This window comes from Podarcis melisellensis (assembly GCF_964234715.1).
Source record: "Podarcis melisellensis genome assembly, chromosome: 10".
Lineage (NCBI taxonomy): Eukaryota > Metazoa > Chordata > Lepidosauria > Squamata > Lacertidae > Podarcis > Podarcis melisellensis.
Window position 1 is genome coordinate 60,002,008 of NC_138542.1, and position 26,210 is coordinate 60,028,217.

Genomic DNA, 26,210 nt, shown 5'->3' on the forward strand with positions numbered 1-26,210 from the left:
TAGCTCTGGTAAAGGAGTGTGGCTCTATAGTACATTGTTGGAAGCCTTCTAAATTAACTGGCCTCCAGACATGACAAGGAGATCATTGTTCTAGGCTTTGTATAATGTACCCCACCACCAACGGTACAGCAGTAAAAACAACTCAAGGAAACACTTGGATGGAAATAGCCTTCCTTTCTATCACAGATTTATAAAATATTATGTTCCTTTGTTGCTGGATTTTGCATCACTTTGTGGACTGCCGACATGGAAGTTGGTCCTAGGAAATGTGGTTTTCTAATCAAGTTTCAGTTTGCAGTGAGAGAGGGAGCCGATATGATATCTTGCTACTCCTTTCTTATAAAGGAGAGCTGCCAGAAGGCAAAAAATATGGAAAACTCCATTTTCTGAACTCTCTAGTGGAATGCTGTTCTGACAGAACAGGGCTCCATTATGTTCTATGAGGCTATTATGTTTTGGAAGAAGGGTGAGTTTTTAAAAAAATTATAATAACAGGTACATAGACTGTTCATGTGAAACCTATCTAGATATTTCTTCAGGTGTTTAACAACCGTTAATGTCCTAAACATTGTATACCAGTAACTGAGCGAACTGAGGACTTGCCGATCGAAAGGTCGGCGGTTCGAATCCCTGCTGCGGGGTGCGCTCCCACTGCTCGGTCCCAGCGCCTGCCAACCTAGCAGTTCGAAAGCACCTCCGGGTGCAAGTAGATAAATAGGGACCGCTTACCAGTGGGAAGGTAAACGGCGTTTCCGTGTGCAGCTCTGGCTCACCAGAGCAGCGATGTCACGCTGGCCATGTGACCCGGAAGTGTCTCCGGACAGCGCTGGCCCCTGGCCTCTTGAGTGAGATGGGCGCACAACCCCAGAGTCTGGGAAGACTGGCCCGTACGGGCAGGGGTACCTTTACCTTTACTTTACCTTAACTGAGCGAAAGCCTGTACTTTGGAATAAATTCTACTTTGCCCTTCAGATTTTATTTGCATTCAGCATTTATAAGTTACTTTCCCAATAAAACCACCCGAAACCGCATACAGAGAGTTAACACTATTCAGCAACAATCTTAAAATGGAGAATGTGAACCAATAAAAGCAGCAACCATAAGTAAAAACCTGGTAATCTGTAGTAATCAAAGCTCATGGGCTGTGATTGCTTTTGCTTGATGGCTTCAACTTTATGTTTTAAAACAGTGGCCAAGCTGCACTGATATATCTCCACTAAAGGAGATGCATCAATTTTTGATCTGCTGGTGGAAGGCAGGGAACAAGGAAGCCTACTTCCTTGTTATGGGCTTCCACAGGACAATCTTTTAATGGAATTGGGGCCAGCACTTAAAAAGCCCTGTCCCATACTTTTGGCAGATTTCCCTTTATACACTGAAAGGACATGCAGCAGACCTCCTTTAGATGCCCCAAGAGACCAGGGTGGTTGATATGGAATACAAGCATGGAGATACTTATGTAGTCATCCTTTCCAGGACCCGACCCCCCCCCCCCCCAATCTAGCATAGACATACATGCTACTAACCTCTAGTGAAAACATTGCCCTCGACTGATCAGTCTTGTTGAGGAGGGAGAAAGCCAGTCTTCTGTGTTTCTGTGCTGTCTGTGGAAGGGTTTCCCTTCCTCAGAGCCAGCATGGTAACTAAATGACATATGAGGAATGGAGAGATCTGCCCCTGCTTCTATCAATCTGCTTATTTGCCTGCCAAGAATTTTCTGTTGTCTGTGCCTCTACCATCTATGCCTTCTATGCCTTGTAGGGGGTTGGACTAGATTGCTCTAGGGGTCCCTCCAACCTTACTATTCTGCTTCTATACCAGGCAAGGCTGGTCAGTAGCATGTACAGAGGTACTTCGGGTTACATACACTTCAGGTTACATACACTTCAGGTTACAGACTCCGCTAACTCAGAAATAGTGCTTCAGGTTAAGAACCTTGCTTCAGGATGAGAACAGAAATCGTGCTCCGGCAGCGCAGCAGCAGCAGGAGGCCCCATTAGCTAAAGTGGTGCTTCAGGTTAAGAACAGTTTCAGGTTAAGAACAGAACGAATTAAGTACTTAACCCGAGGTACCACTGTAGTTCTATTTCCCTCCCTCCACAAAAAACAAGGTTTTGTTTTTTTTGCTGTTTCGCTGATCAGCTCTCCATAGCAATATTTCCTTAAAAAAAGAAAACTCTGGTGTTCTATTCAGAGATCTCCCATATAGCATGCAGTTTAGCTCACAAATTAAATGGGATTGAAATGGGATTGTAATTGCCACTGAACCTCAAATTGCTTCCAATTGCTTTGAATATGCAGGTGCTTTCCCTTGCTGCTGCTCCTGCTGCCTATTCCCTGTTTAATTAACCAGATAAGAATCTGCAGCTCCTTGCAGTACCCAGAATTAAAGGGCTAAAGAAAGCTCTCTTTAAAAAGAAAGCATTTGAATGGGACTCAATACAGAAGGCTGGGTTAGCAATGTATGTTATAAAGGCAGAGTTCCTGTGTATTCTGCAACAGCAACAAAAAGTTGTGACAATCTTGACTTTCCCAGGTAGTGAAGAGTTAATATTATTATTTAAACAATGAGCAGATGTTAATGTCATTATGCTGGATTTTTAACAACAAACACATTTCTTTTTCCTGCACAGCGCCAATAGCTTTGTGGAGCCTTTGGCAGATAAGGCTGTTTTCTGAGAAGTGGTACATGGCTGGAGTTTGTGTGTTTGTTGGAGAAGCTGGCATCTCTGAAATAAGGCAGTTGTATTTGTATCTATTTCCCCCTTCCATCTTCAGTGTAAAGTTCAACGGAGGATAAATACCATGTTTACCAGGAGGTGAAAATAACAACTTTTTCTTTAAAAACAACACGTTTATCTAGTAAGCTACGATATTTGAGATTCCTGGCACTTTGCATCTTTTCCTCTCCAACAGACCCTGTGAAAGCATGTGGCGACTGAGTTCGAATTCAGACGTGAAATGTCTGTAAACACATGTACCGGAGTTCATTTGGAGAAATAGTTGACGGAGAAATGGTGCTACAGATGTACAAATAAATGCCAATGAAAGCAAAAGTTTCCCTTTTACATCAGCCAACTTTCAGGTTTTAAAAATAAATTAAAGCCATTTAGCAATATTCAGTGTGAAAATCTTGTCCTGATCCTGAAAGAGCGGCTGGTGCTCAGATCCCCCTGTTTAGACTTTGAGTTGTGCATGCAAAAAAAGGTGAGGCTTTTATGCTATTCCCTTTCCTGAATTCCTCCATGTAATACCAGGGTTATTGGCACAGTTCCCATCTCTGGAGTGAGGCTTCATATACAGTGCGAAACAGATGCTTGATGCTATCAGCTGCCCCTCACTGCTGAAGGTAAAGCCAGGAGATTAAATCTAGGCCCGCCTTCCCTTTTTGGAAGGTGATTGGTTCTGCCACCTTTGACGCTGCCAAACATTTGTTGGGTGGACATTCATGCTGCCTGCTAATACATGCAGAAAGAGTTCCCATTTCATTTTAAAAGACGAAACACAGCTTGCATGTGTATGAAATCAAGACACAGTCTCTGCCGTATTTCATACAGTGGTACCTCGGGTTAAGTACTTAATTCGTTCAGGAGGTCCGTACTTAACCTGAAACTGTTCTTAACCTGAAGCACCACTTTAGCTAATGGGGCCTCCCGCTGCTGCCGCGCTGCCGGAGCACGATTTCTGTTCTCATCCTGAAGCAAAGTTCTTAACCTGAAGCACTATTTCTGGGTTAGCGGAGTCTGTAACCTGAAGCGTATGTAACCTGAGGTACCACTGTACTGTGGCCTGAAATTATGTTGCTTAACTACTATTGCAGATAATTTGCTGAGTGTGCCGACTCTTAATGACACTGGTGGAACATACCCAACCCAATAGCTTCCTTAGAAAGGCAAAAGGGGCCATTCCCTCAAACAGGACAAGACTCTGAGTTCAAGAGACCATATTGGCTGCGATTCCTGGAAGACCTGCTCTCTGCCTTGCAGGTCATTTCCCCCAGACCTGGGAGGGTGGGGCCTGGACTGACTCCAGCTACAAAAACTGAAGTTGATTAACAGTTTCTGGGGCTGGGGTATTTAGTGGATTTTGTTACTGGGCAGTTGTTGCTGTTATCTATGTAGAAATTATTCAATTTGATTGTGTACTCTTTGATATTTCATTGTTTATGACTACTTTTGTTATGTTTGTAATTATGTGATTTTTGTTTCATGTTGTAAGCTGCCTTGAGCATGTTTTGAACTACGGCAAGGCAGCAGACAAATGAAATGATGTACGTATGTAAGTTCTGCATCTCACCGTAAAGAACTATGTCAAGTTCCCTTGGGGCAAAACTATATTTAAGTTGTAACTTAGCTCCTGGAAAATCCTCATTTCCATAGAGGGTCGAACTGGACATGCCAACAAAGAGGTGCTCAGATGTGAACCTTTGGGCTTGTAAAATCAGTCTCACATGAGTGAGGAGCTTTCAAATTCTAATAATAATAATTTATTATTTATACCCCGCCCATCTGGCTGGGTTTCCACAGCCACTCTGGGCAGCTTTCAACAAAGATTAAAAATACATTAAAACATCAGTCATTAAAAACTTCCCTAAACAGGGCTGCCTTCAGATGTCTTCTAAACGTCAGATAGTCTTTGACATCTGGTGGGAGGGCGTTCCACAGGGCAGGCGCCACAACTGAGAAGGCCCTCTGCCTGGTTCCCTGTAACTTGGCTTCTCGCAGCGAGGGAACCGCCAGAAGGTCATTGGTGTTGGATTTCAGTGTCCAGGCAGAACGATGGGGGTGGAGACACTCCTTCAGGTATACTGGACCGAGGCAGTTTATTCTAAATTCTTCTGCAGTTCAGATCAAAATCAGAGCTAATCTGACACTTACTGAAGGGGCATAGCAGGAGTAGAGAATCTTCTTTGCGTGCAGAAGGTGCCAATTTCAGCCCTCAGCATCTTCAAGTAAGCTGGGGAAGGTTCTCTAAAACTGGGTGGGATTCAACTGAAATGCAGTGGTTCCCAATTAGCCAAATCCTGAACACCCCTTATATTTCAAAAGCCAAGCCACAAACCTGCTTTTGAAAATTTGGTATGTCTATGGTAGTTTTTGTTGTGTGAATTGTGCCACAGGCCCCCTGTGTGGGTTACAGACTCCTTGGGGTCTGTGGACCACCAATTCAAAGGGACCCCTGACCATTAGGTCCAGTCGTGGCCAACTCTCGGGTCGCAGCGCTCATCTCGCTTTATTGGCTGAGGGAGCCGGCGTACAGCTTCTGGGTCATGTGGCCAGCATGACTAAGCCACTTCTGGCGAACCAGAGCAGCGCATGGAAAGACCGTTTACCTTCCCACTGGAGCGGTACCTATTTATCTACTTGCACTTTGACTTGCTTTCGAACTGCTAGGTTGGCAGGAGCAGGGACCGAGCAACGGGAGCTCACCCCATCGCAGGGATTCGAAACACCGACCTTCTGATCAGCAAGTCCTAGGCTCTGTGGTTTAACCCACAGCGCCACCTGCATCCCTGGACCACCAATTGGGAACCACCAAACTAATAAGTCCCGTCCATGGAAGCCCAGTGCAAGGACTTAAGTTTGTGCAACAGGTCTTCCCCCCTGCTCTGCCCACCCCTCACAGGCTCCCTTGCCCCCAAAATCAGCTCTGTGAGGGGTTGGGAGAACCCAGAGGGTGGAGAAGGGAGCATTGCTGTGTTTGGCAAAACAAAATGCTTGCCTTGACATAACTATTGCCTTGGTGCAACATAAAATTAGGCAAATTTGCATGCAAAATATTAGCAGACATTTACTGGTGAATTTCCATGATTATAAAAAAGAAGAAGAAAACCCCCCTGCAAACTGCTACAGAAATGTGAAAAAATGAACTTGAGACTGGAAAAGGAGAAACTAAAATTGACAGAATTTCTTATCCCTAATTCAATCTATAACCATGCATAACTGAAAAAAGTAGCTTACACATCTGGTGAAGTATTCTGTGTCCCACAAAAAAATTGTTTTTAAGATGCCACAGGCCTTGTGCTTCTGCGTGCTTGCTGTTCAGACAGGCTTTTGACCTGAAGCCCTGCTGTTAACACACATGCTGGCTTACCTGGAATGCGGCTCCTGCTGCAAACAGGACTTTTGCAAGTAAACAAACACCTTTGCATTGTGTTTCACGTCCCTGCAGCTCAGTGCTCGCTGCAGGCAAACCCAAACCGAAGAAACCTCTATGCAGCAGACCGGTATCTGCTTACCGGTGACATCACAGCAGAGCAGCTGGGAGAAACCTGTAGGATCCTTTCCAGTGTTTGCAAAGGCCTGAGCTTTGCAAATGGGGCTCTATTAGAGAGAATGCAGTAAAGGTAGTGCTGGGGGTGGGGGCAGCTTGGGATCATGTGATCACAGTGCAGAGGGGACTAAGTGGTTGGAGGATTCGGGCTAGAGAGTCAGTAGAACAGAGGGCACAACATATAATACACCAAAGGGTCGTTCCAGAGCAGTTAGCTGACAGGGGAGGGAGCGAAAGCAGCCAGTATCTTCTCTGGCTGCCTAAAGGCAAGAGGAATATTTTTGCTCCCTCCTTCCACACCCTGCTCATTCCTTCAGCTGCTCCCTCCGAGGCTGTCAGCCGGCAAAGCACCATTCTCTAATCCCTGCATTCCAGGGATGATCAGCGGAGCCTGTTGCAGGAGAAACCTATCAGGTCTTTCCATGTGAGTTCCTGATTTTTGATGCTGTATGTGTGTGTGGGGGGGGGGGGGGGAGTTTCTAACTTTTCGGTCTGTGGGGTTTTCCTCCTAAAGTTGGAGAAAAATTGGCTCTGATGGTTCGAAGAAGCAGAATAGGTTGCCACATGTTGGGAGAGCTGTGAGCCAATGCTTTCAATTGTCTTATCCCGTCCCTGCCCCCCTCCACCCTCTTTTGCTGTAGTCAAATTTTGCTTTCTTGTAAAAACGGCCACAACTCTGTATGCATTCAGAAAAGATCTAGCAATCAAATTTCAAATGAAAATTGGCTGCTTAGTTGTTATAGAAGTTGCTTTCGTCTATGTGAAATTTGGAGGCTGATTAATCTCCTGGTAAATACTAGACACTGATTAACTCAAGGGGCATAGAAAGTGATGTGGTATCTGGTAGTATGATATTGAGAGAGGAGTTGTATCATTGCACTGCATGTTTTAATTGCTGCCATTGGCAAAATGTTCTTTCGATTTTAGAAATTTGCAGAAATGTTATATGGGGGTATTAATCAGGGTACAGCAGACTCTAGCAATCAAATCAAAACTGGGGGTAGTTTAGAAAGCCTGTTTTCATGATGACAACAATGTGACCCACATGACTGCAGAGAAGTGAACATTGTATCCCTTAAACATTCAGAAATAACCAAACCCTCAAAGGATCCAAATGTGTCAGTTTTAGTTACAATGGTTAGTTATTTATCATTTATAACAATATTTGTATACCGATGTATCATAAAAATATATCACAGTGGTTTATGGCGGTTTGCTTAAAACCAGACAATAAAACCACAAGTTAAAAACAAGTTTAAAGCAAAAGGAAACTAAAAACAAACAACATTAGGCCATTGTGGGAAATGTACTCTTAATTGCACACACAGGCCTGGTGGAATAGAAGAATTTTCAGCAGGCCTTTAAAAGTTGGCACAGAAAAGTGCCCACGGAATCTCTAGTGGCAGGGTGTTCCAGACGACTGGGCCGATAACACTAAAAGCCCCATTTCTTAGTTTTTTAATTCACGGTGGATTTTATGGCATGATTCATAATGTGAAAATCTGCAGAGGTAATTATACGATTTCCCTGCAAAAGGAGACTTGACAAGATTGCCTACACTGAATCTAGATAAATTGATGCATAGTGGTAAATATTTCTTCCAGCTGAATGAGATGAGTGGGAAACGACGATGCACCGCGTAGACAGTTAACCACAGGGGCTCATTTTTGTCTTGCTGAAGTCAGCTCAATTTGGCATTTCCACATAATTCTGTGATTCTTCCATCATATCTCCAGCGATCAGCTCAACCCTTCCCACTCATTCATCACTCAGCTTTGTCAGAAGGTGACACATGCTCATATCATGATTGAGGGTCACCAGGCTGCCTGACTCAAACCCTCCCAGTGTCTCTCTCCTGTTAAAGGGATAAAGGCTCAGACAGGTATCTAGACAGTGACTTTGTTATCACACGGAAACTGGACTCGGGCAGCAGACAGAAAACGAAGTAAATATTAAACATTCCTTTGATACTTACATGTCCCACAACATTGCACCAACGAGCTTCACAAGTTACTCAACCTTTTGTGAATCACAGGTAATAAAAAACTTACTCAAGCAAGTCAGATTTGGAGCAGGACCTCGCAGACTCAGTGGCTCCAAATCCCTGACAGATTGAGTGAATCCAACCAAATTCCTCGATTCTGGATACTTAGATTCATATCAAACTGCTGGGTTTTGTTTTTTTCCCTTTTGTTTTAACAGAGCTGAAGTCAGGTGCAGCTGCTGTGTCAAGCAAAGGTTATGTATGCAATAGGTCGACTTGGTACTGCAATCTATAAAATGATAACCTGATATTAAATGCAAAAATGCATATATGGCAGATTTGGCCTTTCTGTGTGAGAACTGAGCCCCAAAATGGCCCCAGGAATGGGTTCTTTCAGATCTCTTTTTAGTATGTAACGGGACTTGCAGAAAATAAAAATACAAAATAAAGTTGCAGGGTAGAGTGTTCTACCATACCTACGTTCGGGATGTTCCATTCCATTTCTCATTCCAGATGGTTTTCTGCTTTCCACCCAGCAGTCAGCCAGCATGCTGTAGTCACTGGGCATGCTCAGACTTCAATGAGGGTCTTGGCCCCCACCCCTTAGGGATTTTGTACTACTGCAGACCTTGGGGTTCTCTCCCCAGTCTGCAGATACCCCCTTGATATGCATGGATGGTGCCATCTAGGCTGCCTAATAGTTGACCCTCTACATGCATTTGCTATTAAAATATAGGATAATATACAGCATTCATCCGGTGATTTTATGAGTGCTTTTAACACCTCACTTACATTGCGTTTTCACAACAGTTCTGCACGGTGGGTCATTATTATTATTATCATCCCTATACAGTAGTACCTTGGGTTACAGACGCTTCAGGTTACAGACTCCGCTAACTCAGAAATAGTACCTCAGGTTAAGAACTTTGCTTCAGGATGAGAACAGAAATCGTGCTCCGGCGACGCAGCAGCAGGAGGGGGCCCCATTAGCTAAAGTGGTGCTTCAGGTTAAGAACAGTTTCAGGTTAAGAACGGACCTCCAGAACGAATTAAGTTCTTAACCCGAGGTACCACTGTATTTCTGAATGTTTAAGGGATACAATGTTTACCTCTCTGCAGTCATGTGGGTTACATTGTTGTCATCATGAAAACAGGCTTTAGGGTCATTATTATTATTGTCCCTATATGGTACCTCAGGTTACAGATGCTTCAGGTTACAGACGCTTCAGGTTACAGACGCTTCAGGTTACAGACGCTTCAGATTACGGACTCCGCTAACCCAGAAATAGTACTTCAAGTTAAGAACTTTGCTTCAGGATGAGAAGAGAAATTGTGTGGCGGCTGCGGCAGCAGCGGGAGGCCCCATTAGCCTAAAGTGGTGCTTCAGGTTAAGTTCTTAACCAGAGGTCCCACTGTAATTAGAGATGGAGGGCTGAGGATAAGCATGATGGCTTCTTGAATGTGCTGTAGTAGTTAGAGTTTTGCTCAGACTGGGGAGAACCAGGTGGATAATCCAGAAAGCTCACAGAGTGTCCTTGGGCCGTTCGCTATCTCTCAGACCTGACCTACCTCACAGGGTTGTTGTGAGGACAAAACAGAGGGGGGTGGGAACAGGACCTGGTGCAGCAGCCTGAGTTCCTTCGAGGAAGGGACGAAGAAATGTAATGTTGCCTACTGAGCAGAGGCAGCCATACACTGCATAGCCCTTACTGGGGATTATTATTATTATTATTATTATTATTATTATTAACACCCTTCCCGGTTCAAAAACCGGGCTCAGGGCGGCCAACAACAAATTTAAAACACTTAATTGTAAAAGCAGCATAAAATACAGTATAAAAACATGAATAACAATAAAATTCAAAATTCAGAAATGTGTTTAGGGGAAATAAGCATTAGATAATCCCCAGGGCTAGCTGGCTGAATTGGTCCTACTTGGGCCAGCGAGGAGGCCAGGGGAGAATTAGCTGTGGGGTCTCAGAGCGGGTGATCTTCATAAAAGGGGAGGGGGAGGGAAGGGAAGGGAAATAAAAGATCAGGCTTAATTACAAATTAAAGGCCAGGCGGAATAGCTCTATCTTAAAGGCCCGACGGAAGGAGCTTTAATCCTGAAGGGCCCTAGTCTCAGAGCATTCTACCAGGTCAGAGCCATCACTGAGAAGGCCCTGGTGGAGGATAGTCTGACTTCCTTAGGGCCCGGGACCTCTAAACTATGGTTATTCATGGACCTTAAGGTCCTCTGCGGGGCATACCAGGGGAGGCGGTCCCATAGATACGAGGGCCCTAAGCCACAAAGGGCTTTAAAGGTCAAGACCAGCACCTTTAACCTGACCCTATACTCCACTGGGCAGCAGGGCAGGGTCCCCCCCCATGCCCTGTTTGTGGGACTCCCACAGACGTCTGGACGGCTGGTGTGGGAAATAAGATTGGGGACAAAGTCAAAATTCGGGGATCCTGCGGGGATCTTCTTATGTCTTTCGAGAAAAGACAAGTTAGAGGCGACATGACAGAAGTGTACAAAAAAGTATGGGTGGAAGGAAGATCTTTCCTCCCTCTCTCATTAGGCTAGAACTCGTGGCCATCGAATGAAGCAGAAGGTTGGAGGGCAGAAAGCACCCAGTTAAACTGTGGAACTCACTGCCACAGGAGGCAGGGATGGCCCTTGACTTGGATGGCTTTGAAAAACAATTGAATGGTTCCCAGGAGAATAAGGCTGCTACCCTTGATCTCCATGTTCTGCCACCGCTGTTGGAGGCACCATGCTTCTGATTAAGGGTTGCTGAGAGCTGCAGAAGGGAAGGGTTGCTGTTGTGCTCAGGCCCTGTTCACAGGCTTCCTGTCTTCACAGCTTCTGGTTGGTTGCGGTGAAGGCAGAATGATGGAGTCATGATGGAGTCGATGGGGCTTTGGTCTTATCCAGCAGCGCTGTTTCTAAGTTCTTAGAAATGAGTGTTGAACGGGGGACTTCTGAGCCCTAAAACGCAGCCTCTTAACCATCATTTGCATTAACTCTCACTATAGCGTATTATTAGCAGTAGTATTTGTTAAATACTCCCCATTCTTCCCAAATGAGTTTACTGATAGCTATATCTCTACAAACAAGCTAGTTTGTCACCACTGCCTTTGTAGCCAGAGGGCTCTCAGTACAATGAATGAAAACTATTTCCATTCAGGTAGATATATTTGTGTATGTGCCAGTTTCCACTGGTCTCTCTAGAGGTTTATCTCTCTCCTGATTGAAAAAAATAATATTTCCATACAGAAGTATTTGGTTGTGTGTGTACGCGCTTTGCATTCGTGTGTTTGTGCGTTCCTAGTTTTCCACCACTGTGAAAAATATTTTCTCATTTTAAAGGTGTTGTTTTCCCTCACCCACTACCTAAATTTTCCGTGCCATTTTTGGATGTTTTCCCCCCAATCCAATTGGCTCTCAAAAGGATGGAGTTTTGTAGACTTAGACTTTGCCTACATTCTCACTGGAGCTTCTTGTGTATTCAGCAGTAAGACATCCCAAAAAGTAAAAGTGAAGGTGTACCTGTGGTTTATTTAAAAATATATTTAATTGGCTTTTAAATGGCTTTCAAGTGTCTTTTCATCAAAATTTCTTTCACAGTAGTAATCAGTTCACTCATGAGAGTTCTACCTTCTTTGGAAGGAATGGAGGGATAGAAATTTGGCAAATACATACGCACAAGGGTTTTACAATGCATCAAGGAAGGCAAAACCTGCAGAGCCGGGAAAATACCTTCCCGGCTCCAAATACGGCAACCCTTACAAACTATAGCAAAGCCCACAAAACATCCTGGAAGGAAAGGTTTAGGACACCTACACAAAGGCAATAACGAGCAGCGGGTGGGTGATGCTCCCGGCCCAATGTACTGCCGAGAGCAGCGCCAGCCCCATTATATAGGCTGGGAGTGGACCTGAATGAAGACTGCCACACTCACGTCCACTCCCCAAGCCCCGCCCCCCAGACCCCCATGGATTGGATCAAATCAGGTCTGGCGGGAACCTGTGATGCTCCGCAGTGGCTGGGGAGAAAGCAAATGGCTGCCACACGACAGGTCACAACCATCGCCCACCCTGAACTGGTAAGGGGCGATTTCTATCATAATTGAATATTGATCCTTCTGGATAATTTGCTCGCGTTTACTTTGGCTTTCAAAGAATCCTGGCTTAGTGTTGAATTGGTTTAAAGCAACGCCCAGTCAGCGTATAAGCAAGCTGACTTCAAGCTATGTGTAATGAATTTAATACAGTTTAGTCCATAAAATGAGAGGTGCAGGGTTCAAACTTGCCTCAGCACCAACTAAGAGTTTGCTTCCTTGGTAATCAGGCAAATACACTTGGTATGTGCTGAGAGGCACTCTGTATTTTACAGGTTACAGGATGCAGATCTGAGTCCTTGCTAAAATTATCAACAAGATAAGATTACTCTCTTTTTTAAAAAATAAAATCTCTCTCTCTTTTTTTAATTGGTCACAAATTCTGATGCAGTTGCACAAACCCAAGTGAACTCCCAGGCTTTTATTTCTTCCCTGTTCCTTTTAATTTCCGATGCGTGCTTTATTTTATTTTGCTTTTTTATTGCTGATGTGCAGCGTATGTTCGCAAAGTAAACTTTAGGGCCCAGAGGTTGATAACCGAGATTGTCCTAATAAGGGCAAATAAAAAATGCACAGCTTTTATTGGCGAGGTCAAAGAAATGAGGCAGTGCATATATTAACTCCCTCTCTCACTGAGGAGGATATGGTGTGGTTTGGCCTGCGCAGCGGTGGTTTGGCTTAGCTGGTCACGAGTCAGTTTGTTCCACTGTTGAAATCCCTTGTAGAGTCGATGGTCACGACATTATAGCCTTCCTTCCTTCCTTCCCTCCCTCCCTTCATTATATTTTATGTATCTGCTCAATGAGTCACTCACTGGTCCAGTGAACAAAGCTGAAATACCTGGAGCCAGAAGATGCTGCCAGAAAAACTGTTGTCCCACCATGAATTAGGGGCTCCTCCCCATTTATTGAGCATTCACCATGATTTGCTTGCACAAAGCTTACCTGGACTTTATTGAGGATGTGCGGGGAAGATATATGACCATGATAATTCATCCTCTATCTGCCCTGATTTGCTTGCGTGATGCTTATACACCACAGATCCGTTATACCCTCACAAACAACCCTGCAAGGTAGCTTAGGCTGAGAGAGAGCGACTAGCCCACCCAAGGTGACCCAGTGAGATCCATGGTTCATTGGGGATTTGAACCAGGATCTCCCCAGTCCTTCTTTCCAACTACAGCACCACACTGATAATGTGCCCATTTCCACAGAAGTAGAGGTGTGTGCTGTGAAGGTCAGAACTATCGGCGCATAATGCTCTCCCCCGTTCATTTTTGATGTGCAGAAAGTTACTTTTATACATCATTACTGAGTGGTGTGCAGATCCACATCTTCAGCTGAAGCAAAGCCTAGGTTTGTGTCTTGGTACAGCATCTTAAAAAGCAGAGACATCGCCTCGCCAACAAAGGTCCGTACAGTTAAAGCTATGGTTTTCCCAGTAGTGATGTATGGAAGTGAGAGCTGGACCATAAAGAAGGCTGATCGCCGAAGAATTGATGCTTTTGAATTATGGTGCTGGAGGAGACTCTTGAGAGTCCCATGGACTGCAAGAAGATCAAACCTATCCATTCTTAAGGAAATCAGCCTGAGTGCTCACTGGAAGGACAGAAGCTGAGGCTCCAATACTTTGGCCACCTCATGAGAAAATAAGACTCCCTGGAAAAGACCCTGATGTTGGGAAAGATTGAGGGCACAAGAAGAAGGGGACAACAGAGGACGAGATGGTTGGATAGTGTTTTTGAAGCTACCAGCATTAGTTTGACCAAACTGCGGGAGGCAGTGGAAGACAGGAGTGCCTGGCGTGCTCTGGTCCATGGAGTCACGAAGAGTCGGACACAACTAAATGACTAAACAACAACAACAACTAGCACATCTTAACCATCATCCAGGTCCCTTTGCATCTTTCATTCCTCTGTTTCTCCTTTTCCTCTGGAGTTTTGCGCACTGCTGAAATTCAGTGCCAGCTGGGATGCAAGCTGGGAGATTGTATTTTTTAAATAAATACATAGGGGGTGTGCATAGGGGCCCTTCCATCTGTGCTTTTGACAAGATCAGCCACCCTGCTTTTAAGGCAAGGATGTGCCCCACCAGATATTGTTGGATTCCCATCAGCCCTGACCATGCTCTCTGAAGCTGACGGAAGTTTGAAGCCTAGCAGCATCAGGCTCCCGCTTCTGTCTTTGAAAGGTAGGGCAAATCTGGTCTGGGGCTCCTCTTTGCTGCTATTCTGCTGATCTCTGTCAACTGGATTTCTTCTGCCCATCCTCCACCCCCTGCCCTTTTCCTCAGTGCTTCCTCCTGGAAAGGAGCTGGAATGTGAGGGAAAGTTTTCAGATGGGTGTCACGGCAGAAAGGGAACGCAAAGCAAAAATGTATTCCGCTTATTTTTGGTGCTTTGAAAGTGCCCGTCAGTAGCACAGGAAGGAGGAGGCGGGTGTTTTAAGAGTGCCAAGTGGAACAAAACAGACAGCGAAGAATCTTCCCTGTCTGCTGCAGCACTTGCAGTGAAGAAACAATACCACATTCTTTCAGTGCTATCTCCTCCTTTCTGCCGCTGGGATGGATCGGTGGGGATCTATGGAGCATGTTTAGTTGGCTTGGTTTCCCAGATCTGAAGACTCAACGGCTCTAGTTTTAAAAGCTGTTCTCTGAAACCATGAGAGCTAGAAACTTAGCAGGAGTTTAGATAAACAGATAGACAAATGTAACATGCTGTTTATGTACTTCTTCACCTTTTTAAAACTACCTAAATGGGGAAGAACTAGAGCCTTCCTTGTGGAAGCAGCAGATCTTCCATATGGTCAGGAAATGCTTCTGCCCTACCTGGAACCCAGGATTCTGATTTGGGCAGAGCTCATGCTCACTTTAAGCCTGAACTGCAAGACCTGTTTGCCAGAGCTTGGAATAAAGGGATGCAACAATGTTTTCTTTGTTCCAAACGGCAAAGATCTTGCGTAGAGTTCTGCTTTGATCTTTCACCCGAGGTTCTACAAAGCCTACTAAAGTGCAGTGTGCGTTCTTTCGACGCAGTGTGAGTCATTTGCAAGTGTGCTGCAAAGTGTGCTGCAAAGTGCTCATTAGCTTTAAACGGACCAGAGCTGTGCTGTGCAGTCTTCTGCACTGATTTAGCAGCCAGACTCAAAGACTTAACAGTTGATAGCATTGGTAGGAAAACTCCCGTGGAGTTAACAGTGACCAAAGGGAGAGAGGGAACATCAGATCAGAGTTCGTTGTGGGAGAATAGAAATCTGCCTTAGCAGTGAGAAATTCCCACCTGACAAGTCTATATACATAGCGGCCAAATAGGAAGACTCTCCCCAAATGGCGTTGCTACAGTTGGTCACTGCTGCCCACTTGTGTGTGGCCTAGAATAGGCAAATAACACAGTGCCCACTTGCTGCATTTCTATATCATGTCCAAGCCATCAATCTCTCCCAGAGCGTTGATCATATTGCTGAGAAATGGGAGGCATGGGGGTGGATTTCGGGCACATTAGGGTCTGTGGCAAATTCTTCTGTGTGGTTTTCTCCCACGCATCCGCAGAAAACGAACCACATTTTGTTCTGCTTCTCAGTTTCGCGGAGGGCGTTTTAGAAATAATAAGAATAAGAATATGCTGTTCTTTGTTATTGATATAAAACTATTCTTGCAAAGAATGAGAAAACAGGAATTACAGCTTCCCGCAGCGCATAGTTGAACTGTGGAATTTGCTGCCACAAGATATAGTCGTGGCTCCCCAATTTGTGTCTTTAAATGGAGATTATAGCAACACTAATGGAGGATCAGGCTTTTCAGCAACTCTTTGCAATAAGGGCAATACACCAGCTCCAATATCAGAGGCAGGATGCCTCCTTGAATGCCTGTTGCTGGGGGTCATGAGCTGGAGAGAGGCATGATGCTCATCTCTTGCTTGTGGGCTTCTTGTGGGTGTCTGGTTGGCCACTCTGAGAACAGGATGCTGGGACAGATATGTTTGGTCTTACTTTCTTAAGGCCTTTCAGTCCAAAAACAGACTCAAGTGGGATGTGTGTTTTTTTAATATTTATTTATTTTCCCATTCTTTATTATCACACTTTCATCCAGGATTGTTGAATAACTTACAAAAACAAAAAAAAAAAAAACAATTCAGTCAAAAATCTAACAATAACATGCATCAAAATCATCCTCCTATTAGTTATACATAACAATATATACTTTTGTCCCTACTAATTTATCCTAATTTCCCCCTCCCTCCCTTCCCTTTACCCCTCCCCCAAAAACTTGTTATCTCTTCAGATCTTTAACCATGTACACAGATTATTCATTCTAATTTGGATGCTTGAGTTGGCTTCCTCCCATGCTATCCAATTCCTATAACTTGTCCATTTATTCAAAATCTTTTGACATTTGTTTCCCCATCATTACCTTTTCAAATATATCAGATAAGTGGGACAACTGAGAAAGGAAATGGAAGCAAGGGGGTAAAGAGGAAAATAACATGTGATTGTTTCAGTTAGCACATTTTTGGGATGAGTTGTAGTTGGGCTTTAGGACTAGCAGGTTGTCCAAAAGATCTCACTGACGTATTTTGAGGATAAGTGTGAAGTCAAGGAAATGTTTTCATGGATGCATTCCTGAAGGCATTTCCAGGCCCAAAGAGCAGCAAGGGAGAAAGTGTGGAATCACCGGAGAGCTTTCTCCAATGCAGGGTTCTCAGAAGTTGTTGGAGTACGAGCTCTGTAATGCAGCCAGCACGGCCAATGGCCAGGAATGATGGAACTGCAGTTGAGCTGCATGGAGAGATGCAAGGTTGGGGAGGTTGATCTTAAAGGAAGCAAGAGAGATCTTCAGGAGCCTCAAGGTGGTGAAGCTATAGGACAATGGTGGAGTTCTCATTCTACTTCCTAACATGCACAGAATGGTTGCTAAACATAAATTTAAGGTAAAGGTAAAGGGACCCCTGACCATTAGGTCCAGTTGTGGCCGACTCTGGGGTTGCGGTGCTCATCTGACTTTATTGGCCGAAGGAGCCAGCGTACAGATTCCGGTCATGTAGCCAGCATGACTAAGCCGCTTCTGGCAAACCAGAGCAGCGCATGGAAACGCTGTTTACCTTCCCGCCGGAGTGGTACCTATTTATCTACTTGCACTTTGACATGCTTTCAAACTGCTAGGTTGGCAGGAGCAGGGACCGAGCAACGGGAGCTCACCCCGTCACAGGGATTCGAACCGCTGACCTTCTGATCAGCAAGCCCAAGGCTCTGTGGTTTAACCCACAGTGCCCTGATAGCAAAAGAGAGCAAATCAGGAATGCACCAGGAAATGAGAAAGAGGCTTGTGCGTGAACTCAAGGCAGACACTCGTATGACCCCCCTCCCATGGTTTCTTATTACAACATTTTCTTAGAACTTTGGTAAATGGCATCATCGCTGTCACTCATCGGGTGGCTCATTAGCGACATTTAGCAACCAACGCCTTGTAAGTCTAGCAGCAACCAAAGCTAAGCAGTCTTCCTCGTGTTATCTTTGGAACCATTTTTGGCCGCCTTGCACTGCTTTTTCACTTAACTAAAGGCAAAGATGAGCTGATCAGCATGTGCGTAGGAACGTTTTGTGCCATTGAAGTCAAATTGGATGAAACCGCAGATTAAATGTAAGAGGTGACTGCCGGCGCCGAACTCAGCCCTTTTTCTGTAGCTCGTTCTTTGGCTCTCTGAAAAGCCTTTTTGGGGTAGTTGGGTTGTGAATCTAAAACAGAACATATCTATTTTAGATAGAATATATCTATTTATCCCCTGCCATGGTAAGCTACAGTTCCCCCCCTCTCTGAAGAATCTGACACTGGGGACGGCGTGCCTTTAAGTTAAAAGCCCTGAAATAATTGTGCCTGCGAACACCTGATACGGAGCCTTGGCTTTTGTTTGGCTCAGTGTAGCCAAATTGCCTACAGGCTTTTAGCCATAAAACATATCACTCATGCTGTGTGTAGGTCTGAAGCCTCTTAAGCATAATTACAGCAGAACTTTGCAGCGCCAGAAATGTTAAATATCTTGGCAGTGAACTTCTCTTTGTAAGAAGCTTACCCAGGGACAGATCTACAGGAGGGCAACTAGGATTCTGAGGGTTAAGAAACCTGCTTTGTATCTTCATTTTTGTGAACTATTATTTTACACTTCTTCATATTTATACCCTGCTTTTCTTTAATTGTGGTACCCAAGATGGCATAGATATGGTTCCCAGGTGGCCTTAACATCCAGGCACTGAGCCGACTCAGGCCTGCTGCTTTCAGCCATCTGGTGACCTGGTGCCTCATCGTAGTCAGAAGAAATAGTTTCTTTGGGCACAGCAGCTGATTCAACCAGGAGCAGTTTGGGTTAAATCTGCCTTTTCAGAACCACAATAGTGACAGTGCTATATTGGTTTTGTCTACAAAGGCACTTCAATATTTTCAGTACCCTTGGACATACTATTTTCCTCATGCAGGGAAAGATGAGCTCCCTTGTATATGAGGAATAAAGGCGGTCGGTTTTGTGTCGTCGTATGTTTCCAAACTGTTTGATCATGCTTGGCGCTGAGTGTAATCCAAATAACGCAAATATTTCTGTTTTTCTCGGAATGTATTCAGAACTTTCAGAATTTCAGGACATTTTTACATGGCAATCTTCCCAGTTTATTGCTTATTCTTTATGCACCCCTTGATCATAAAACACTTCAAAGCCGTTTACAAAAAGTTGGAGCAAAGACATCAGTCTTAGCCATTTTATGAAGTGGGAACCGGGATGGGCTGAAGGGAGGAAGTCAAATGGTTTTGAAGTTGGGGTGTGTGGAAAGGAGGTGGGACTCACAGCTGTCCATGGAGGCACAGGTCAATTCTGTATCCAGGGCAGCTATCTACCAGCTCCATCTGGTATGCAGGCTGAGACCCTACCTGCCCGCAGACTGTCTCGCCAGAGTAGTGCATGCTCTGGTTATCTCCAGCTTGGACTACTGCAACACGCTCTATGTGGGACTACCTTTGAAGGTGACCAGGAAACTACAATTAATCCAAAATGCGGCAGCTAGACTGGTGACTGGGAATGGCCACCGAGACCACATAACACCGGTCTTGAAAGACCTACATTGGCTCCCAGTACGTTTCCGAGCACAATTCAAAGTGTTGGTGCTGACCTTTCAAGCCCTAAATGGCCTCGGCCCAGTATACCTGAAGGAGCGTCTCCACTCCCAACGTTTGGCCCAGACACTGAGGTCTAGCGCCGAGGGCCTTCTGGCGGTTCCCTCACTGCGAGAAGTGAGGTTACAGGGAACCAGACAGAGGGCCTTCTTGGTAGTGGCTCCTTCCCTGTGGAACACCCTCCCACCAGATGTCAAAGGAATAAACAGCTATCTGACTTTTAGAAGATATCTGAAGGCAGCCCTGTTTAGGGAAGTTTTTTAATGACTGATGTTTTAATGTATTTTTAATCTCCTGTTGGAAGCCGCCCAGAGTGGCTGGGAAAACCCAGCCAGATGGGCAATATATAAGTAATTTAATAATAATAATAATAATAATAATAATAATAATAATAATAATAATATTTTTATTATTATTATATAATAATAATATAATAATAATATAATATGAGACCTTCCTTATTCATGGCTACAGTGGTATTGTGAGGTTGGTCAACAGTTTTATGTTTGCAAGCAGGGGTACTGAGGCTGAGAGGTGGTGACTCGGTGTCTCGCCTCATCACAAATGATAGCTTGGTTTCCATTGGTTAGAAAGGAAGTTCAGCAGCCTATTTTTTAATTGCACCAGAGTGCTTGGCAAAGGTCTGCTGCAAATCCCCCACTTTGAAGAAAGATCCTTTCTGCTGTGCATGGTATCTATCCATCCAGCAAGTATATGGAGACGTTGGCGATGTAGGAATGTGGGGCATCTGATTCTTGTTAGCTCTGTTCTCCACATGCCACACAGCTCAGCACAGCACATCTTTGGGAAGCCAGGTCTCCCCTCCCTCCAAATCAGCCCAGTTTATTTCAATTAATGTGAAATTTCACAGTCAGCTCTTGTTTGGTGTGGGTCTTTCTTTCACACGCATGGCTTTCTGGTTGCTAGCAATAGTTAGTCCACCAGCTGGAAAAGGGGGGAAGGAAACACTCCATGGATACGTATCATCTAGGAAACACATGCAAAGCACTTCCCTGTTGGTTGGGAAGCCTGCTCTCTGGTAGAAAAGCCATCACAATGGGGACATTTCTCACCTCTCTTATTAGAATATGGATATAGCTGTGCAATCTAAGTTGAGCACAACCTACTAGAACATAGACTTGTGAAGAAGAGCCCTGGTGACTCAGGTCCATCTAGTCCAGCGTTCTGGACCAGTGGCCAATCAGATGCCAATCAGAAGCCTGCAAGCAGGACCGTGGTGCAATGCACACAGGGGTGTTACGTCCCAGTTTTTCCTCTTGAGGTGAAATGAGAAGTGCTGCCCCACTCTGTCTCCCTGCAGTGCCTCCTCCTTTGCTGGATCACTCGCCTCCTCTGGCCCCACTGCACCGCCTCTGCCAGTGGTGGAGAAATGGCCCTGCCATAGGCACCGATTTTCTGCCAGATCTCATTTCTCGCACTCCATAGGGTCTCACAAGATCTGGCATGAGAATTTGGTGCTGCTTCTCTGACAGAAGTTGGGCGGCTGCTTCACCCTACTTCCTGGGTGGGCTGGCCCTGAATTAATACATTATGGAACAAACTCTGTTGACCGCATGTCATAGTCCTCTGTTTGAAGGGCTGTCTGGTCCAAGTCAGCTTAAAGATAAATAACTCTAAGAAGGAAGAGCAGGCGGTCCTTTGTAGCAGCACATCAACCCCGAGAGACTAAGCAGGCACACAGTCACCTGGTCACAATCTTCCCCACAGCGTGGAGATGAATTTCTTCTAAATTGTTTCTAAATTTGCCTCTGTTCATATGAATTCACATTTGCCAATTTTATGCAAGTGTCTATCTTTCTGTCCTTTTGGGGGGCGGGGAGTGATTAACTTTCTCTCTTGGCAGTGTATGACTGGCCACCCTAGCATCAAAATTTATTCCATTCCAAGCAAGGTATATACTCCATAACTTCCATGTTTAGTTCCTTTTATTTTGCCAGTGTCTGTGATTTCCAGTTCTATATTATCCCACTCAGACAGCGATGGGATTTACAATACCTGGCCAAAGAGATATTTTGGTGCTGCCACTATGTTTTATATGACTGTGCACAATACAAACTAACATGGAGAACTGAATTGGAGATTGGGAAAATGAGAAATTGAGAGAAGCTGAAAATGGCGGATTTCCCATCCATAAAAAACAGAAGTGTGATATCCCACCTTTGGACATGTGTATCTTTTGGGTGGTCTGTGGCAAAGGTTAAAAAAGGCTGCACTCCCAGAGCACTGAGTCTCAAACCCATCGTAGATGCGGCAACCCAGCAAACCATTGTAGACTCCGCATATTGAGCACATTACTCGCTTTGGCTTTGGGATGCTTCCAGCAAAGCCCTTTTATCTTTTCGTTGGAGGAAAATTTAACATTGTTTCAGTAGCTGAAGGTTTTATTTTTGCTCTCTTTACAGGCTGCCTTGCCTGCAGTTCTTCCTGAGATATAAGCAGGAGGCAATTTATAGACTTGCTGCAGATGTGTTTTGTAGAATCAGCTTGTGTCGCATGCTATGAAGCAAACGATCAGTCTTTCTACCATTTTTAAAAAAATAGGGGCTGCCTATAGATATTGGTGGACTTTATCCAACAAAGTAGCCTATATGTTATGCAAAGGCCTACGCTGTCTAATACTGGAGAATCTATAAGGCACAAACCATCAAATTAGGTTGGTTTTGCTTTAAAATACAGAACAAACTAATTTCTCCTTCATCACTATTAGCCGCTCTGAATAGCAGGAGCTCTCCAGGCAGAGCTGGCCCACCTATTAGGCAACCTCCTCAGATGGTGGGATTGCCAGGGGCAGCAGATCCTGGTGTCAAATTTCTCCCCCCTCTTGTTCCTGATGTAGATCTTCACTCACCCCTTCTTCCCTGGTGGGCAAGGGCGTGCTATTTTAGGCTTTGCATCAGGGGCCAAACTGGCTTGGGGCACGGGTTTCTCCCAATTATGTTACCAGGCTTTAAAGTCAAGATGTTGCAGGTTGAATTTGGAACTTCCTGCATGCAATGCATGTGCTCTACCATTGTGGTCTCATAGGGAGAATGTCTTCACATTATAATTCACGGTGTGCATCTGAACTCATGCAATTGGGGGCCCTTAAATATGGTCCATTCTAGCACCCAATACAGACTTCAATTCAGCCCTTAGTCTGTCATGCTGTGATTCCCCAGGAGACATTCTCCATTTCCTAGCTGCTTTGCCAGGCTTGAGCTTCTCTGAGCTATATGTTTGCCAAGATGTATTTTTAGATAGGAAGAGATGAATTAAATTTTAAGAATAGATTTGTAAACAATCCAGCTCTGCATCCAATTAATCCACCAAGCTGCATGTTTTCTCCTTCTCCCCCCTCTTTTTTTGCAATCTGGTTGGCGTATGTAATACTTGCGCGGGAAGTTCCTTGGAAACAAAACCTGCAACTTCTCCGTGCTGTACCTACCTCAGCGGTCTGGATTGAGACATTTTGGAGCTTCCCTAAGACAAATAAATACTATTAAGTGTAATGCAGCTGATGAGAACAGACAGCTCAAAAGAGAGAACAAGCAGCGTCAAATCACAGAGCCTTGATGGGCAGTCAGAGCAAAAACCTACAGCTCCGAGTGGAAATAGCTGAAATGTCGAGAAATGTTGTCGCAAGTGGCCAAAACCATAATGCCTCTTGAGGGAGGAGATAAATAGCTGGTGGTGTATCCCATTTTATTTTTAGCAGGATGTAAATGCAGATATTAAGGGCAGCTAAGAATTCCAACCACTTCCTTGCCCCGGTGTGTACATCACATTAGCAAGTTTAGCAAGAGAAAGGGCTCCTCTTTCCTAGTGAACCTTTTTTATGTGTACGTACTGCAATGACGTAATGCAATTATGGTGCTGGAAGAGACTCTTGAGAGTCCCATGGATTGCAAGAAGAACAAACTTATCCATTCTTAAGGAAATCAGCCCTGAATGCTCACTGGAAGGACAGATCGTGAAGCTGAGGCTCCAATACTTTGGCCATCTCATAAGAAGAGAAGACTCCCTGGAAAAGACCCTGATGTTGGGAAAGATGGAGGGCACAAGGAGAAGGGGACGACAGAGGACGAGATGGTTGGATAGTGTTCTCGAAGCTACAAACATGAGTTTGACCAAACTGTGGGAGGCAGTGGAAGACAGGAGTGCCTGGTGTGCTCTGGTCCAGGGGGTCACGAAGAGTTGGACACGACTAAACAACAACAACAACACTGCAATGACTTTGTCATTTGATGTAGGACTGAAACAGTCTAAGGTTCTTCATGACGTGCAAACATTTTCTTATAGGTACTGGAACAAGCAGACAGAGATGTAATCTTACCCGATTCCCACTTTCTAAACCGATACATGAGCTGAACTACAGCTCTCCTTCAAAATCTACATTTCAGATTTGGTGACGGGAGTTCTCCACCCCCCAAAAAAAAAAACCCTGTGTGTGTGTGTGTGTGTGTAACATAACTAGGGTCAAAATGTTGAAGTCATGAAACAGAATATCTGGAGGCACTTCTGGAAGAAGAGAGGCATTACGGTAAAAGAAGGCATACCTGTCTTCTCAGTCCCTTGGCTGGAGATGATGACATCAAGGTGTGTGCAAGACGGAAAGCAAACCATAGGCTGGTAGATTTTAGACTGAATTGAGAAAGGGACCACCTCAGCGTACGTGGCTCGTCTTGCATACAGCTTATGCAAGACAAGTTGCCTGACCTATCTGGACCTATTTATCTGCTTGACAAGCCAGCAAGCCTTCAAAGGGCTTCACACACATTATCTCTGTGGTTCCTGCAAAAGACTCAAGCAGGGCTTTGGTTGATGAAACCAAGGGCCCGCCTAGTTCAGCATCCTGTTTCTCATAGTGGCTGTCCAGATGTCTCTGGGAAAATCCAAAAGCAGGACATGAAGTCCACAGGCTTCTCCTGCCGCTGCTCCCCAGGAACTGGCCTTCGGAGCTAAGCTGCTTCTGAACATGGAGATTCAGAGGCGAACGGCATGTTGATGCTTAATGCCTTGAATGCTGTTACATCCTCTGTTTTTCTGCAATTAATTACACGGGGGGCATGGCATGTGTGTCTCTGTGTGTCTGTGTCTATGTCCCCAGTATGCTAAGAAGGGAGGGGTTATTCCTTCCCCAGGCACAACCCCTCTCTGAAAATGCCCCCTCCCCCTGGTATGGCATATTAAAAATGACTATATAGAAAGGAGAGCCAAGCAGCCAGACTGATGTAAAAACAAAAGTGCAGTGGCAGAGGGCCTCTAGAGTTATTCCAGCTATGACTCTCTTAAGGCAAGGTTGGGGGTGAGATTTTCAGCCTCTCAGTGCTAGAGCCTCTGCTATGCATGCGGAAAGTGCATCTTCAGGCAGGACCGGGAAAGACCCCTTGTCTGAAATCCAGGAGAGCTGCTGGCCATCATTGTAGACAATATTGAGCTAGATCAAGTGTTTCCCAAACTTGGGTCTGCAGCTGCTTATGGACTACAATTCCTATCATCCCTTGCTAGCTAGGGATGATGGGAGTTGTAGTCCAAAAACAGCTGGAGACCCAAGTTTGGGAAACACTGAGCTAGATGGACCAGTGGATTTGACTCCATAGAAGGCAGCTTCCTGTGATCCCATCATCCCTGACCATGGGCTCGCTAACTGGGGCTGATGGGAGTTCAGCAACGTTCAGAGGCCCCCTGTGATCTACCCCTGGTTTAACGAAGCAGTGCACTTCCTGTTCCCGGCTGCACCATATATGGGAAATGCCCTAAGCAAAGAGCGAAAGAGAGAAGAGTGCTCTTATCTCACAACATCCTCCTTTCAGCTGAATATTTAATAAGGCATATCAGATGGTCAGGAGAGCAGAGAAGCCTATCATTATGGAGCTGTTTTCCCAGCGGTGACAAAATAGCTTGCAGCAAGCAGATGTTCAACCAGGGAAAAGGTTTGTTAAGAGACATGCTGCAGGTAGAGAGAACGTTATCTCAGTGTGGATTGTGCAAGTTGCATTCTGGAGAAGGGCATTGTTGATTTGACATCCTGGGTTGCTTAGAAAGGAGGCAGAAATGAATGTTTGCCCTGGCTGGGGAATATCTCACTTGCATGGAATGTTGCAGGGGGCCCACAGCATGCATTATGGGTCCCAGCTTCATGGTGTTTGGTAACAAGTGTCTGCCTTTTGCAGTTTATGTTTATTAAGAGAAACAGACATGTAGCATGTTCTGGATGTGGCAGGCACAGTTAGCCAGGCAAAGTATGAGGTGTCTGTGAGGACCAAATAAAGCGTTACCTTTTATTGATTGACCTTTGTTTTATCTATCTCTTGCATTTCTTCACTAGACCTAAAACTAAGCGCATGGCTGGCAGCTGTACGCCTTGTTCATATCTTTCCTTCTGTAATATTGGGAATGGATGAAATGCAAAATGCTGCGATGCCAGGACATCTAAGTTGGATTAGAACTCCCTTTTGGGGTTGGAGAACTGTTTTGCAAAATTCTGGGAAGCGTGACTATTGCAGGACAGGTGTATTTTGGTTTGTGTTGTTTCGGGAAGGACAGATTAGATAGGATTGTATTAATATGCAAACCCAACCCAATTCCTTCCCCATGGTGTTCCTTTTCTTCTAGCTGGCAACATCACCTACCAGGGCTAGATTTAGGTTTGATGAGGCCCTAAGCTACTGAAGGTAATGGGGCCCTTTATGTGTC

At 44.9% G+C, this 26,210-nt stretch overlaps 1 protein-coding gene across 9 annotated transcripts in view; it reads left to right on the plus strand.

The window, feature by feature from the left end:
* Positions 1–26,210, plus strand: part of CALD1 (caldesmon 1) — a 173,885-nt gene that overhangs the window by 118,384 nt on the left and 29,291 nt on the right. The window contains exon 1 of one of the 9 annotated variants that reach the window (XM_081926926.1): positions 6,490–6,697. The exons of the other annotated variants lie outside the window; for them this stretch is intronic. Coding sequence (XP_081783052.1) covers positions 6,651–6,697 — 47 coding nt within the window. The 5' untranslated portion in view covers positions 6,490–6,650. Of the gene's footprint in view, positions 1–6,489; positions 6,698–26,210 lie in introns of those variants that run through there. 9 annotated transcript variants of the gene reach the window in all.